Genomic DNA, 15,024 nt, shown 5'->3' with positions numbered 1-15,024 from the left:
GGGGAGAGAAGGCCCACCATGAGGGGAGAAAATGGCCGCCTTGGGCTGCTCCCTCCCTCAAACATGAGGCACGTTTTCGCCTTTCCCGCCTTTTTTCCTCAGGCAGCCCAACAGTTGCCCAACCCCCCACCCCCTGGCTTTTCCCGCCTTTTTTCAAAGCAGGGGCGGCTGCTGATTGGAGCCCTGCCCAATTATGTCATGTGGGATGACATCACGTGCCTATGACATCCTCTTCTAAGTTGGAATCGCTTCATTTTTATATAAAAATTATAGATTATAGAGATATAGATAGAGATAGAGATAGAGATAGAGATAGAGATATATAGATATAGCCTCTGGTGATGAGGTTTAAACACGACTTTAAAATTATTTATTATTATTTAAAGATTTAAAGATTTTGGGCCACCCATCGCCAGCATTTATATTTAATACATGTGTTTATTTATTAGTTAAACTCATTCTGTGTCATATACGTGACTTTTAATATGAATGTTTAAGGGCAATTTTAAAAGCAACCTTAAAAACCAGAAGGCAACTTTGGCCAGCTGTCCCCTTCTAGATGGTTTGGGACTACAAACCCCATCTCCACCCCAAATCAGCATGTTCAATGGACAGAGAAGGATGGGTTGTTGAACGCCCGCCTTCTCTCAGGTCAAGGAAGGGAGGAGGGGGAAGAATAATGGTGTGACTACAATACCCATCATTCATGATGGGCGGTAATGGTTAATGCACCATCTTTTTCAGGGCTAGGGTAGAATGATGCTTTTATCTAGGCCCTGTATTCTCTATCCTTTTTTCTTCCTTTCTTTGGTCAAAGGGACAACACACCAACATTAAACCACCATGCAATCCATAAAGCACAGCAATTGGATTATCACATCATACTAAATCACAATTTCTTGAACATGCATTGCCTTTAATAATCTTTAATAGAGGCCAAGGTTAAATACATTTTGAATTATATTTCAACCAGGTTCAGAAAGGATCCAGGATATGTTGCAAGAAGAAAAAAATCTCCATTGCTGGAGGTTTTCAAAAGAAGATTGGACAACCATTTTTCCGATAGTATAAGGTCTCCTGCCTAGGGCAGAGGGTTAGACTAAATGACCTCCAAGGTTCCTTCCAGCCCTAAGATTCCATGTTTCTAATGTCATATTCCATGCAATGGCTCCAAGCAGTGAAAATGTTCTTTTCTTCTTTGTGTTAAATGAGTCCAAAGTTCAACTTGTATGCATTTGACTCTTTCCAGATGAGAAACTGTCTTGCAAATAGCCGAACTTTAAAGAAGATTTTGCTTTACGTTCATGAATGTAGATTCTGGATGCTGTTTTTACTCCATCCCGTTTTCAGGTGGCCCGAAATGGAAATCCCTGACAATTACCCAGCGCTCTTTGCTTGTTCAAAGCAGATTGGCAGACATTACCTGATTAACCGATTAAGTCTGGCAGTGCCCCAGGGATCGTTAGCAAATTCCAAACTAAACCCAGATAAACCCTCATTTGGGCTGCTTGTCTCAGATCTACCAGGTGGAGCTGAATGGAAGATCTGGGTTTTGGCGATCAATCACTCTTCCCAAATACAACAGTTAGATTTTTATATATTGAAAGGCTAAGATTAGCTGCCTAATAGGGCTTCTCAAGTGAAGAAAATATCCATTGCAAACTGGAGATGCCATCTAAATTAACGGATACGAACAATAGCTGGCGATTCCGCAGCGATTCCCTTGGTTTCTGGCAATTTTAATATAGCCTTCATGGCCAAAATTGATTCCCCAGCTGTTGGAATAAAAAGGAAAATAAATAACATATGCTTTAGGAGGGAGCTTTCTTAAGTAAGGAGTCTAAATGAGGATGCAGTGTGGTGGGTTGGGAATGCCACTGATATTCCTCAAATTATACAAGATTTCTTTGGTGTCTGAAAAGTTAGATGCTTTGATTGACAAGGGGCAAAAATAGTCAAGATGCCAGTGCAATCTACAAAAGAGTGGTGGCCTCTTGCAAGCTGCATCCTCACAACATACTAAGAGAGGATATACAATATTTAATAATTTGGCTCTCCTTTTCTGCTTGGGAAGCCCTGAATATGGTTTATAAATCAAGACATTTGCAAAAATATCCACCACTTCAATCCATTTACAATCCATTTTTCCTTGCACGAAAATGGATCAGACATCATGCATAATCTCCCTCCTGCATCTTTGCAAAATGACAGAAGCTACTAAATCTTCAACCGTCCTTAAATTAAGTCCTAGGTGTGATGCTTGATGGTAAGAAAAGAATGCTGCGTTTATATTTAAGACCAAAGCATCTTTAAATAACTATGCCTGATTATTAATCCTGGTTTAGCCCCTGAAACTGGCCAAGAGCTGGCATACCTGTTCTTCACAAGCCAGTAATCCATGCCATTCTCCTTTCCGTATCCAACCACGAGGACGGCATGATTCAAATGCTGACTGGTGCATCTGGCATCATTATAAACTCCTATTTGGGATAAAGTTGGAATCACTTGTAAATGTTTATCGGGAACCCAGGATCCCAAACTCACAAAACTGAATCTTGTTCATTTAACAGATGTTAAGACCTCACCTTGCTTATACAGAAAGAACGTCGGCTGGTTTGCATTGATGGCCACTGATACTGGTCCAATCTTGGCTACAGCATCCTGCAGGTAAGTCTCATTTCCAGATGGAAGCAAGATATATTTAGAACAGGTAGCAGCTCGTGCAGCAGGATTATAATGACATAACCCATCCTGCAGGAAGCAGGAAAAAGTTCAAATTGGTGTTCCTCCTGAGTAAACCCACAGATTTGTGCCCCGCTCAGCCCCAGTGCTTTTCCCTCTGGCTTATTTCTTAAATAACCTTAAATAAATAATTTCTTTGGCCTTTAAAACCCCAGCCTCCTTCAGGTCGTAGGTGAGGCCAACACCTTTGGGAGGTGCTAAAATTTATGGCTTGGGACTCAGCTCAACCTCAGTGACTGTAAAATATAAATGCATGTTGCATTGGGTGTCTTGCAAAAAACAAGATTTTAATAAGAGTAAAATAAATGGGTCTGGAATCATGAGAAGCATTTCTCCGCCTCAGTTTGGTCAGCAAAAGCATGATGAGGGATAAATGAAAAGCATGCAATTTTTATAGCGGTGATAAGGATTGATAAAATACGTTAAAAGATCACTGCTTCTAATTGATGGTTGATTCATTCCATTATAATTTAATTCTGTGACATAGTCACCTCTTTCGTTGCTTCAAAAGGTGCAGGTGCCATCTTGATAATGCTCCATTTGATGTGAATGAAACAAAAAATATATCTTTTAAGATGGAGCAGCCATTCATTCTGAATTATTCCTTTTCTTTTTCTTAAAGCTGGATAATTATATAGAAGACCAAATGGATCTTATGGCACAATCCTATAAATTAAGTTTGGAACAAGTAGCAAGGGCTTATTTACGTTGCTGTGCGTAGGATTGCAACCTCCGCTGAGGAAGTCAGGTATGATTAAATGTGCCAACTTTAATTACAACATTCCCCATGCTTTGCAAACTATCATGAAAGAAGATCAAAGAGAGAATTTAAACCAGGATTGTCCAACCTTGGTAACTTTAAGATCTGTGGACTTCAAGTTCAACTCCCTGAATTCTGGGAATTGAAGTCCACAAATCTTAAAATTCCCAAGATTGGATACCCCAATTTACAGCAAGTTTGCAAGCAATTTTCTGCAACAATAACCATACAAACCTTGGCCTTATATGGATAGGAAGCATCGGAGTTGATTCCATTATTATCTATGATATACTGGAAAGCAGCAGGCATGTAACCTCCGTTACAGCCATGGTTCCCATAAAAACTGGAGCAATCAACAAGATTCTGCGGGCTAAGCGACACCAGCTTCCCAGTCTTGAGTTTTAATTGAGCTTCCAGGGCACCAACTGCACTGAAGGCCCAGCAAGCGCCACACGAATACTGAAAGACAGAGATGGTCAAAATCAGTTGCACAAAAATATCCTGAACAGACCGATGGATGTTTAAAAGTCCTTCTCACCTGGTCTTTAACATTCGTGACGTATCCTTTGTCCCTCCAGTCTATAGAGTCAGGAATGCCGATGCCTATGATAGATTTGTGCGACGTGGAATTTCGGTTCCACCAGGATGGGATCTTCAAGCCAGTCAGGAGCAATGACACTTCCTCATTGGTCTGTGGAAAGATCAGAAATACATGCATTAATTTAGCCAAAAGAAGGAATAACAGAATAGTAGAATAACAGAATAAAAGAGTTGGAGGTCTTCTAGTCCAACTCCCTGCTCCCTAGAAAAATTCAACCCGCTATACTCTTTAATGTTCACCATCCACATTTTTTTCAAAGCGTGGCAGTACCATTTAGTCTTGCCTGGCATCTAATACGCCTAGTTACCAAGCCCATTAAATAAATCAACATAGCTAACCATATCTCCTAAGTTATTCATGCCAAGTTCATAAGAATGCAGGCCCAGCGAATATTCGAGATTGTGCAGTGCGATAAATTGTACGTTCTTTTCCCAAGTCATTCGGCGCAGCTCTTCCTGATTCTGAGAATTAAAGCAGAAGTCACCATTAGCCAACGAGAAGACCCTGCTTATAAAAACAATTGTGTACTTCTTTTATTTTTAACTGCAGGAGCTACTGCTGGGCCCTCTTACCTTATTTTGGTACTCTTTGCCGTATTTCTTCTTCCATAATTCCCAGTACTTGTTCAGCTTGGGGTCCCTGCGCCACTGGGGAGCAGATGCGACAATAACACAAAAGGCCATGAGCCAAACGTGTATCTCCATCCTGTTGAGATATAGGATTATGAACTAAGAGAGCCACTCAAATTTGGAACGACAACATGAGCTTGAGAGAAGACTGCCTTGCACTGGTGTCCATGGCTCATATGAATTGTAACGATGATCACTCTGGATTTCTTCAAGTCAGGGCACGCAAGACAAACTGTTGTTTAACTCTCTTTGCTCAATTACTAGCAAGTCAAGAAGGAAGCCCATTTATATCATTGAAGTGCTGATTATTTATGCTTGTAAGAATATTTCTTTGCACAATGCAGCAATGGTGTTCAGTCAGAAGTTTGTACAATCTTGAAGCCACAATGCCTAATGTCCATTGTGATCAAATTATTGGAGACATTGTGCAATATCCCAATACCACTCTGATAAATTTACTCCTAAATACACTTTAACAAACGCAGGATGCCCTCAAAGGAATCTCGTTTCGCTTCTTTACAAAGGAATAGTGAAGTCCACCAGGCAACCTATTACCACACTTTTAATCACATCACTGAGTTTGCTTACAATGCAAGGAAGATAAAGCACTATTTCATTTATTTGTTAAGAAAATTTATAGGGCCTCACAACTCACTCACAGTGACTCCAGGCAGCTTCCAAAATTAAAGCAAGCTGTAAGTTGAACACCCATTGGAAATTGGAGAGGTTGTGTCCCAAATAAATATTTTAATGACGCGAAAGGATTCTTACCCATCACATTTCTGTCAAGTCTGGTGTGAAATCGGAGGATATCATTGTGAATTAGGCTGCTTGGAAAACATACAAAGAATCAAAGAGGTAGACCTCCTTTGTATCTCCAGTTTCTTAAACCTAATACACCTTTGCTAATTAAGACCAGGCTCATATTTAATTTTTGCTAAAACAAATACACTCAAAACAGGAAGAAAGTAATTAATCCGTCAAAGTATCTTGGCTGCAAATTCCTGTCAGATCCAGGCTTGATAGTAAATTCCTTGTTTCCTTACTTGTTAGATATGAACCCTGACGAAAAGATACCCAGCATTATCCAGAGACTCAAACCTAAAAGTTAACATTCTTGCAAATCTCCTTTGACAGAAAAACAAATGTTCTTGCCCTGCTCAAAGAAAGTGTTGCGAGGAAGAAGATGGCCTTCTACCTACCTGAACATCTTTCAGCTGGCGGACTTTTCCAAATCGTACTCATCCAATGTCTGACTCCCTCCTTAAAGAATAATTTTCTCTTTTCTGCCAACTGTTTGCTAACTCCGCAGCTGAACACAGCCGCTCACCAAAGCAGCAGCCACCCAATGCCGGTGCCGACAGGAGACAATCGATTTATTACCCTTGTCACATGAGCCTGCCCCAAACAAGGAAACGGACTGTGATTTTCACTTTCAGCCAAACAGAAATGATCCAAGTCTTCTCTGTTTTTGCTTGATCAGTTTTACCAGGTTTTTTCTTCTTCTTCTTCCATATCCGTCATTGGACGTTGGCGATCATGTTGGCAATCCTATTTTTGTCAACAGCCACATGAAAAAGTGCTGCTGAGTTTTGTCCAAATCAGTCCCTTAGGTTTTTTGCTCATCCTTTAAGGATGAACGACGCGTGAGCCTGAGATTTTGCCCAGAAAGACCAGGCTTGCACGGAGAGGGTTGATTTCATGTTGAAAAACCTAGCTGTCCAGGGCGAACATGAACACACACAATGTTCCCCTCTCTGGGTCTCCTCATTGTATGAGAAGTGTGACCTTGGTAAGATGTGTGCACTTTAACTTCCCAGCTATCCCTTAAACTAGGGAACTGGGGGTTAAAACGTAGAAAGAAGAGTTGCAGGAATTGGGTATGTCTAGTTTAATGAAAAGAAGGACTAGGGGATACATGACAGCACTGTTCCAATATCTGAGGGGCTTCCCTAGAGAAGAGGAGGGCAACCTATTCTCCAAAGCACCTGAAGGCAGAACAAGAAGCAACAGATGGAAACTTATCAAGGAGAGAAGCAACCTAGAATTAAGGAGAAATTTCCTAGCAGTGAGAACAATTGATCACCTCTAGCTTGCTTCCAGAAGTTGTGGGTGCTCCAACACTGGAGGTTTTTAAGAAGAGACTGGACAACCATTTGTCTGAAGTGGTGGAGGGTTTCCTGCTTAAGCAGGGGGTTGGACTAGAAGACCTCCAAGCTCCCTTCCAAGTCAATTATTCTAGATATTCTTTTTTTGATTACTTTCTGGACTTGGATCCCGTGTTTGTAAGTCATAGCTTTCCTCTGGGTGTGTGTATGTGTGGGGTGAACCTAACCAATCATGATTTATTGGGTCAACTGCCCTGAAGAGTTCATGCATGACCTGAGCCCATAGGCAATTGAGCCTTAGTTGCTGGGGTGTGACAGGGTGGCCCACTTTGGAGTAAGAGGCTTTGAAGCCAATGGCTGTTGTGGGGGCTGGAGAACGGTTTGTCAAGCACCCCTTGCTTTCAGCACAATTGAAACAGGAGCTACGAAGTTACAACGTTGGGCGCACTCTTGGGTCAAAGAAACTCATGGCTAGCTCAGGCAAGGAGACTCCAGAGGTCACAATTTACTCCAGGCCCTTGTGCACAAGGGTGTGTGAGTGAAAATGCACAAACTTCCCTTTTCTCAAAGAGATGCAGCTGGTAACTACCAAAAGGAACAGAAAGGAGGAACAGAATTTGCAACCAGATCCTCCCTCCAGCTGCAAAACCCCAAACCAATGGGGTGGGGGGGGGGTACACCATGCTTTCCTCCGGAGAACAGCTTGTCAGGATGGGCAAATGCACCATTTAAGAATATCCTCTTTGGACCAGGTGTATTTATTAGTCATGTAGGGATTGGGGAGCTGGGGGGGGGGAGCCACGCATAACCAAAAATATCTTATTTTAGTGAACCACCACCTGTAAATGCTTTTTTTCCTTTAACACCTGGGTAGATGTTCATTTTTCCTGGTTGGGGGGGAAGGAATTTGTTTATCCATTTCCTCATTTGGATGCTTGCAAGAATAATGCACTTATTCAGAGAAAAGCTTCCTGGTTTACACAATTGGAGGCGAGTGTGTAATTTTTCCTTCTCTGGGTCACAACTTCGAAAGCCTGTTTGGGGAATAGGCTTTCTCTTTCCTAATAGGAGTGTGACTGGTTTTCTTTGCAGATACCCCGACCTCTAGCAGGGATCCAGGAATTCAGTGGCATTCGATACCCCAGTTCTGTACACGCACACATACACACACCAATTCAGTTGCGCTAAGAGGCTGTCTCTGCACAGTCAATCCAATTTGCAGCAGTAAATTTCTGCCAAATTGTGAAAAAAATGAAAGAACACGACCTCAGCTTAAGTTAAGGCTGTCCAACCTTATTGAGTTTAAGACTTGTGGACTTCAACTCCCAGAATTTCCCATGTGGCTGCAGTTGAAGTCCACCCATTCACTCTCAGTGACTCTGGATGGCTTACAAAAATGATTGCTTATTTTTACTATTTTTTTTAAGCAGTTCTTAAGCAGTTCAGAAGCCAACAAAATACTTCAAGACCAAGGTTTTCCATCTGGATTTTTCTATTTGAAAGTTATGCCTCCTAGGAAGGCAGCTCTCCATCTTTTGCAAAGAAAAAAAATGCAGCAAGAGTTTATTTTTTTAAAAAAACTGGAAGATTAAATATTTTTAATACACTCTCAGCACTGCTTTTGAAGCCAAATGGGTCCTTTATGTATCAATGTCCCTCTCATCAGCTCAGGAATCCAGCCGTCGGCCAAGGAAGGACCAGGATCTGCCACCAGGTTTGACCACCGTCACTCACATCTTTGGGAAGCTGGCTAAATTGGCAATTCCACAGGCGTTCTCCATATTCCTGGCCATGAGGACATAGCCTTTGTCACCCCACTCTTCCCCCCAGCTGTGGATGGAAAGAAAAATAAAGGTTAAAATTTGAAATCTCCAACAGCTTCTCCATTTGGTCATCCAGCTTCGTGGTGGTAAATGACATTTGGATTATTAAGTTTTTATTTGTGACCAGAGCTAATTTTTCTAGTTCATTTTTCTTCCTTAATTTGGGGGAGGTTATTATCATATTATTTTACATATAACACAAGTTGCATTATGGTTTTTCGGTGGTTACCCACACCAAAATAGAGGGTTTGGTGCCTCAGAAGATATTTATCAGATAAAACGGGGGTAAATTGAGCAGTACCTGTTTTTCACGATCCAGTGCTTGGTGCCCTTTTGACTCCCATAACCCACTGCCAGGACAGCGTGATTGATGTTACCAGCATTGCAGTTTTCATCGTAATACACCCCTGAGAAAATCAGAAAGAGACGCCTTCAATTTTGGAGAAACCAACTTCCTTTTGACAGCCAGATCCTGAACATCTTTGAGGTGTGGGGAGATAACAACTCTCTTAATGTCTCAGGATGAGTGAAAAAGGTACATTTCTCTAACAGCAATGAATTAAAGTCCACAGAAGGACAGGGAAGGTTTTGGGGGTCCAATCTACGGAAAACACTCTGCTAATTCAAGAGAAGGAGACCCCAAGGTGACTTCCCAGGTGGGCAGGATGGCTTCCCCGTGTAACCCGTCTTGACAACTGACTTCTTTCCTGACTCACCTCGGCTGTAGAACTGGAAGGAAGACAAGCTGGCATCGATGCCCACCGAAACGGGGCCGATCCGGGCTACGGCCCTTTTCAGAGCCCGCTCGTTGCCCTCCGGGATCTCTCGGAAACCACGGCACTTGGCAGCCTTACCGGTGGGATTATACATGCAATTTTCATCCTACAGAGAAGAAAACGGTGGATTTCCACATCAGATCTTCTTTCCTTTATAATCAAATCCTTTCAGGTCTTCTGCCATTGGCAGGTTCCCTCTCCCAGCAAAACCATCTCCACACCCTCCAAACTCTGTCCAGTTCCTCAGATCCTCCACCCTTTAATTAAATTAATTGAGATGACCGTTGGTGCGTGGACGGTCTCAATCAAAACACCCCCATTGTTTTGCCAATTTGCTACGATGGAGACCAAGGCACCGCCGGCATTTTAATGGCTCTGTATTTCGTCCATTTTGGTGGCACAAAATTATTTAGGGTATTTTATCTGACTGTGAGTCAACTTGTGGAGTCTCCCCTATCCAGAGGCCATCTGAAAGGCAATGCTGGTTGAAATGGGAGACAGGCCCCTACCTGGCCGATGTAGGGATAAGAGACGTCTGAATCGATTCCCCGGTTCTCCTTCACGTACTCAAAGGCGTTGGTCATGTAGCCCCCACCACAGCCGCTGTTGCTGGTGACGCAGTCCACGAGATTTTGGGGGCTCAAATTAAGCACTTTGCCCGTCTTCTTCTTCAGCTGCCCCTCCAGAGCGCCCACTGAGCTGAACGCCCAGCAAGACCCACACTGACCCTGCCAAGGGAGAAGAACGGCTGCCAAACAGGAGGAATAAACCCTGCATCTTTACACAGCTGAGTGTCTATGTGTATCAGGGTTATTTTATTTTATTTTTTTCCACACGCACCCCTGGATTACTGGTCTGCAGCCAAGCAAAAAGCAGGAACCTCTTTGAAAGGCCGGTGAAATGTTATTCTTTCAACCTCTAGGAATAAATAATTTTAAATATCTCAGAATTGGCCCCTGACTCCCTTTTGCTTTCCTTGTCTAAGCTGCTCACTCTATTTAGAAGTTTTATATTTATTTAACTTCAATTCTACTCGGCGTATTTAATGCTCTGATTCTGTCTGCCATTGGATCCTTTTCCTCCCTATCATTCCTGATCACCTGTGAGGACCAGGGGAAGGTCTAATAGATCTCTTGGTTGCCAAAAGGGAATGCAATTCTGATTTTAACTCCTTAGAAAGCCAACTTTGGCCAGAGCAGAGATGGAAGGTCCATGAATTAAGCTGCATCAAATGGATGGGACACACAAGAGAATAATATCCTGACAGAGATGCAACTGGATCTCCATCAAACAAGCATCGGCCCATGAAAAGGACCAGCGGAGCTTTACCTGGTTTTTGACTGGGGTTACGTAGCCCTTTTTCCGGTAATCGACAGAATCTGGAACTTTTTTCTCCCAGTCGGGAATGTAAAGAGTCTCGTTGTTTTGGATACGAGATGGAGGGACTTTAAGCCCCATCATCTTCTCAACAACCTCCTCACTGGTCTGCAGGTGGGAAAAAGAGGAAGAGAAAGAAAGGGGAAGATGGCTAAGCAGAATATGGGACGCTGATCTCTGATAAAGTTGGAGTCCAGTTCATGATGGTTTTTACACCTGAGGCCACAAAATGACCTTCTCCAAATTGTTCCCTAAACCTCCATAGATCCCATCATCCCCAGCCGACTGGAAGGCCTCCAGGCAGAAAAGGCCACCCATATCTAAATTCCTAAAACCATGCAAAGGTCTAGAATTGTGTTTGGACTAGAAGATCTCCAAGGACCCTTTCAACTCTACTGAAGCATTTTCTGTGGTTGGAAGATTAGGGGGATGTGCCAAGGAGCACACTTTCTGAGAGAGAAAGAGAAAATGCAAATGAAGAGGCCAAAACTTATAAGAGAGTATAATTACGTGCACCAAGGCCAAATGGAAAATATAGTTTTAATGTGTCATGTGAGTCACAGCTTGGGCATCGATGCCAAATTAGAACAAATGCATGTTGGAAAAAAGATAATTTTCTTCAAAATTAGCTCAAGCATCGCAACCAGTAAATAGGGAAATTCTGTGGATTTTCCAAGTCAGCGAATTGTGCTGAATTACACAGCAATTCTCACTTCGGGTTATTTGCCCAAAGACATTTTGGTACATCTGTCAATCTGGTTTTTTTAGCGTGGAGAGGAAAACTGCAATGAAAATTAGTTTTTTTTTTTCAGCTAGCACAAAGCTGAAAAAATCCGCAGCATCGTTATCATTGAGCAAAGATCCCATTTTGATTATCCGACAGAAGAACTATCGCATCTTACCATGTCCCCCAGGTGGTTCATGGCCAGCTCAAACGTGTGTCTTCCCAGGGAGAATTCCAAATTATGGATGTTGATATATTTCAGGTTTTTCTCCCATATGACCCTTCGGGGAACTTCTTCCATCTGTTAAGATGCCCAAGCAAAAGTTAGATTCAAAGACACAGCCGACATCCATGTGGCAAAATGGTGTTTTGTTTTATTTTTTTGTCTGGATTCCTGACTGTTACATGGGGAGCATTTCTATGCCCCAAAGTGTTGGTCGCTTGTTTAAAAATGAGGATGAAATCCCTAAATTTATATTTCGTTTACTCAAGAATTTGTGCAACGAATACAAGCCTGGGAACAGATTTGATCTATGGTACCCCTGGAGGTAGAATTGGGTAAGACTTTGCAGAAGAGTTCTGCTTTCCTTCACTCGGACAGGTCTATAAATCAGATTTCTTACTCACATGGGATCCCCCGAGATTTCAAACAGGATCTTTTCCATCCCAGCAAGAGGACACTAAAAGTTTGACCTGGATTTTTGGCCTGCAGTGCAGTTACTACTCCATTACAGCCTTTAGTCTTAAAAGGAACTAAGAGTCTAGTCCTCATCATCTTGAATTATAAAACATCAGGCTCGGGTTATACATTTAAGTCTGCCTACTGGACTGTTTAGCTGATCTCTGAAGGCTGCCCTCAGCTGGCTCTTTTAGGTGGCACAAAGAAGCCGTTGGCACAGCAGGATTGTATTTGGCGCAACTGGATTTCACGCCCAGCCGAGAGCCTGGCAGTTTCCGGGCCCTTACCTTGCCATTATAATCCTTCCGGTGAATTTTCTTCCAAAGCTCCCACTGAGAGTCCAGCATTTTGTCCAGAGAAGACCCCATGGCCGCCACGTTTGCCACAGGCAGCAGTGTGGCTAACAGAAGGATGAGTGACTGCATTCTGGGAGGATCAAACAGGACACACACGCTATGGGAAAGCTCAGAGATTGTGCCAAAGAGGGTTTATTGGACAAGCCCCAAGGATACGGTTCCCATTTGAAATCTCCCCCCACCCCTCACTAGTCTTTGCTCCCCCTCCCCATCCTTTCTTCCAAAAGGAGATCACAGCTGGTTCCTGTTAGAGAGATACTTCGCCATTTTCAGCAAAACAGACGCCCGTCTGCCCAGACAGCCGAAGAGAAACTTAAAACCTCAAATTAGAAGTAAAAATGAAGCCTAATTTATCTGGTGTACAGACAGAGGACAAGGCAGCTTGTTTCCTGACTTAAGAATGAAATAGCTCCTCCCGCCTCACCCTTCCTTGGAGGGTGGAAAATGGTTTTCCAATGTCACGTGAAAAGTTTTTGTTTTCCCTTCCCCCCTAAAAGCATGAAAACTCCAACGGTGGCAAAACAGGACGGAGCTCTGGATGCAATCAGAGATAAATGAGGAATTGAGAAATTCTTGTTCAGAGGCATCACACAAAGGATGCAACTTTACACCTCTTTTTCCGATCATTTAAATGTCCTGCAACTTTGACACACAGAAGACAGAGGCTGGCTTGCGGGGGAAATCAGATGACTTGGTGCCTGAACCAATGTCCCCAATGGACTTGAGGATCCAGTGAGGATTCCCATCAGGCTGAGACAAGTGAGCACTGGATCCCTCTTCCCAGCTCCCTTGAGGAGGATCTGGCTTGCATTGGAAGGGCTGCAAGGAAGTTTGCTCACTCCACCCTCCAAAAAAACCCCATTCCTGGAATCCATGCTCTCTTTGGCTTACCTCTCCCAGAAATCGCTTGTTTCCTCAGCAGAAATGAGAGTCAAAGGCCAGCTCTGGTGCAAGAGAGGATCTCCCTGGGGCAGCTACTCAGAATAGGAAGAATCTCAGCTGCCTGGTTTGTTTTTATGGTGATACAGCTGGGGGGTGGGGGGAGAGTCTAGCCGACAATGGAAAATCTGCAGCACTGATCTCATGCAACTTATGCTCCAATCGGTCGGGTGAGCAAGGCGGTGAGTGAGGCAGACATCCTGTGCAGGAACCGGGAAGGGGCAGGGTGGGGGGGGGGGGAAGAGGGTTTTTTGGGGAGGAGGGTTCAGCTGCCTCACATGATCCTCTGGCTAAAATCACATCAGGGGGTTTTGATGTGCAGAGAGGAACCAGCAAACCTCCCTCAAACTGGAGAATTGGCTCGATGCTTCCCCGTTACAGTTTCTGGGGCCCGTGGCCGTTATAAAAAACATGGAAAGATTTGGACAAATAAAAGAATGAAGGCATTACAAAAATTCCTTTTCCCAAGCTTGCAAGATCGTCTCGCAAAGTTGCAGAATTTTTGAAATCAGGTTCTGATTCTCAGCTTTTGTGGCTCAGCTGCTTTATGTGCCCACCCCAAGCTAACAAATCCTGATTTAGGCACAATTTTTGAGGTAGCCTGGAGTAAGGAGGAGGAGCGGAGAAAGCGGAGAAAGCGAGCCCAAATTGGAAGGACTTTACTTTCATTTCTCTTCTAAAGCTTGCCGTACTTTTGAACGCCTGTTCCCATGCTCTGCAAGATGTTTCAAGGCCAATCTCGTCTCAATAATTTCTTCCTTTAATTTCCTCCTCATTACATGAGAGGATCCAGTATTTCCTTCTCCATCTAAGTTGTCAGGAAAATACCTTTTCCCCTTCTGGCCCGTGCACCAATCTCCATCAATTACGGTACCTTCTTCCGGGCACTAAATAAAAACCAAGACTTTCTCTTGCTTGGGATGCAGATTTTTATTTACGAAACCCAGAAATGGCTGGGGTTTTTCCCCCCTCCATTGCCCAGGTTTCAAATCAGATTAATCTAACCATCTCGCCGTGCTCTCAAAACTTTTCTATTTCAGCAAGCTGGCCTGGCCTAACTCCCATCTTTTAAATTTTTAAATTTTTTAATTCGTGATTTTACAAATTGGGTGTTTTAATCTGTGTTTCGGCCAAAATATTTAATAATTTTAAGGGATTTTTTTTAATATTTGTATTATCTGTATTTTATCTTGGCTGTTCACCGCCCTGAGTCCTTCGGGAGTAGGGCGGTATAGAAATTTGATTAATAAATAAATAAATAAATAAATAAATCTCAAGTTCCGAGAATTGGAAGGACAAAAGAGCTGTGTTCAGTTTCGCTTGCAGAAATGTGTATTTCTTATATTTTTTTCCGGGGGAAATAAAAGGCTGGGAAGGAATTCCCAACCAAGACAGAAGGGGATTCACAACTCCTGACAACATCCATCCTTGGGACCAAAAGCAATTTCATTTCTTGCCAGGTCGCAAAGAAAGCTGGTTGCGGTTGGTTCCCTTGTGCCATTTTAGAAAG

General features: G+C 43.0%; 2 protein-coding genes across 2 annotated transcripts; both read right to left on the bottom strand.

Moving 5' to 3' along the window:
* Positions 1-929: 929 nt before the first annotated feature.
* On the bottom strand, positions 930-6,025 carry CTSS (cathepsin S). Its single transcript, XM_070951622.1, has 8 exons — positions 5,935-6,025; positions 4,676-4,808; positions 4,442-4,564; positions 4,041-4,193; positions 3,737-3,961; positions 2,586-2,751; positions 2,375-2,480; positions 930-1,775 (listed from the first exon to the last, which is right to left on the bottom strand). The coding sequence occupies exons 1-8, from the start codon at positions 5,940-5,942 to the stop codon at positions 1,676-1,678; spliced, it is 1,014 nt and encodes a 337-aa protein (XP_070807723.1). The 5' UTR covers positions 5,943-6,025; the 3' UTR covers positions 930-1,675.
* A 2,347-nt stretch (positions 6,026-8,372) lies between these two features.
* Positions 8,373-13,634, bottom strand: CTSK (cathepsin K). The gene is made up of 8 exons (XM_070951583.1): positions 13,467-13,634; positions 12,507-12,645; positions 11,719-11,841; positions 10,769-10,924; positions 9,949-10,167; positions 9,380-9,545; positions 8,965-9,070; positions 8,373-8,670 (listed from the first exon to the last, which is right to left on the bottom strand). The coding sequence occupies exons 2-8, from the start codon at positions 12,642-12,644 to the stop codon at positions 8,571-8,573; spliced, it is 1,008 nt and encodes a 335-aa protein (XP_070807684.1). The 5' UTR covers position 12,645; positions 13,467-13,634; the 3' UTR covers positions 8,373-8,570.
* Between the last annotated feature and the right edge of the window lie 1,390 nt (positions 13,635-15,024).

Source organism: Pituophis catenifer, unplaced genomic scaffold (genome assembly GCF_029215685.1).
Source record: "Pituophis catenifer annectens isolate HBS135680 unplaced genomic scaffold, rPitCat1.0.hap2 SCAF_10, whole genome shotgun sequence".
Taxonomy (NCBI): Eukaryota; Metazoa; Chordata; class Lepidosauria; order Squamata; family Colubridae; genus Pituophis; species Pituophis catenifer.
Note: the sequence above shows the minus strand (reverse complement) of the source record. Positions and strands in the feature narration are given on the sequence as shown.

Coding starts and splice junctions, on each gene's coding strand:
- CTSS (XM_070951622.1), bottom strand. Junction 4,565..4,675: donor GCAAAGAGTACCAAAATAAG/GTAAGAGGGCCC, acceptor TTTAATTCTCAG/AATCAGGAAGAGCTGCGCCG. Junction 2,752..3,736: donor CCTATCCATATAAGGCCAAG/GTTTGTATGGTT, acceptor TGCTTCCTGCAG/GATGGGTTATGTCATTATAA.
- CTSK (XM_070951583.1), bottom strand. CDS start 12,644: ATGCAGTCACTCATCCTTCTGTTAGCCACACTGCTGCCTGTGGCAAAC. Junction 10,168..10,768: donor TAACCCCAGTCAAAAACCAG/GTAAAGCTCCGC, acceptor CTCCCTTGGCAG/GGTCAGTGTGGGTCTTGCTG. Junction 9,546..9,948: donor CTTATCCCTACATCGGCCAG/GTAGGGGCCTGT, acceptor TCTTCTCTGTAG/GATGAAAATTGCATGTATAA.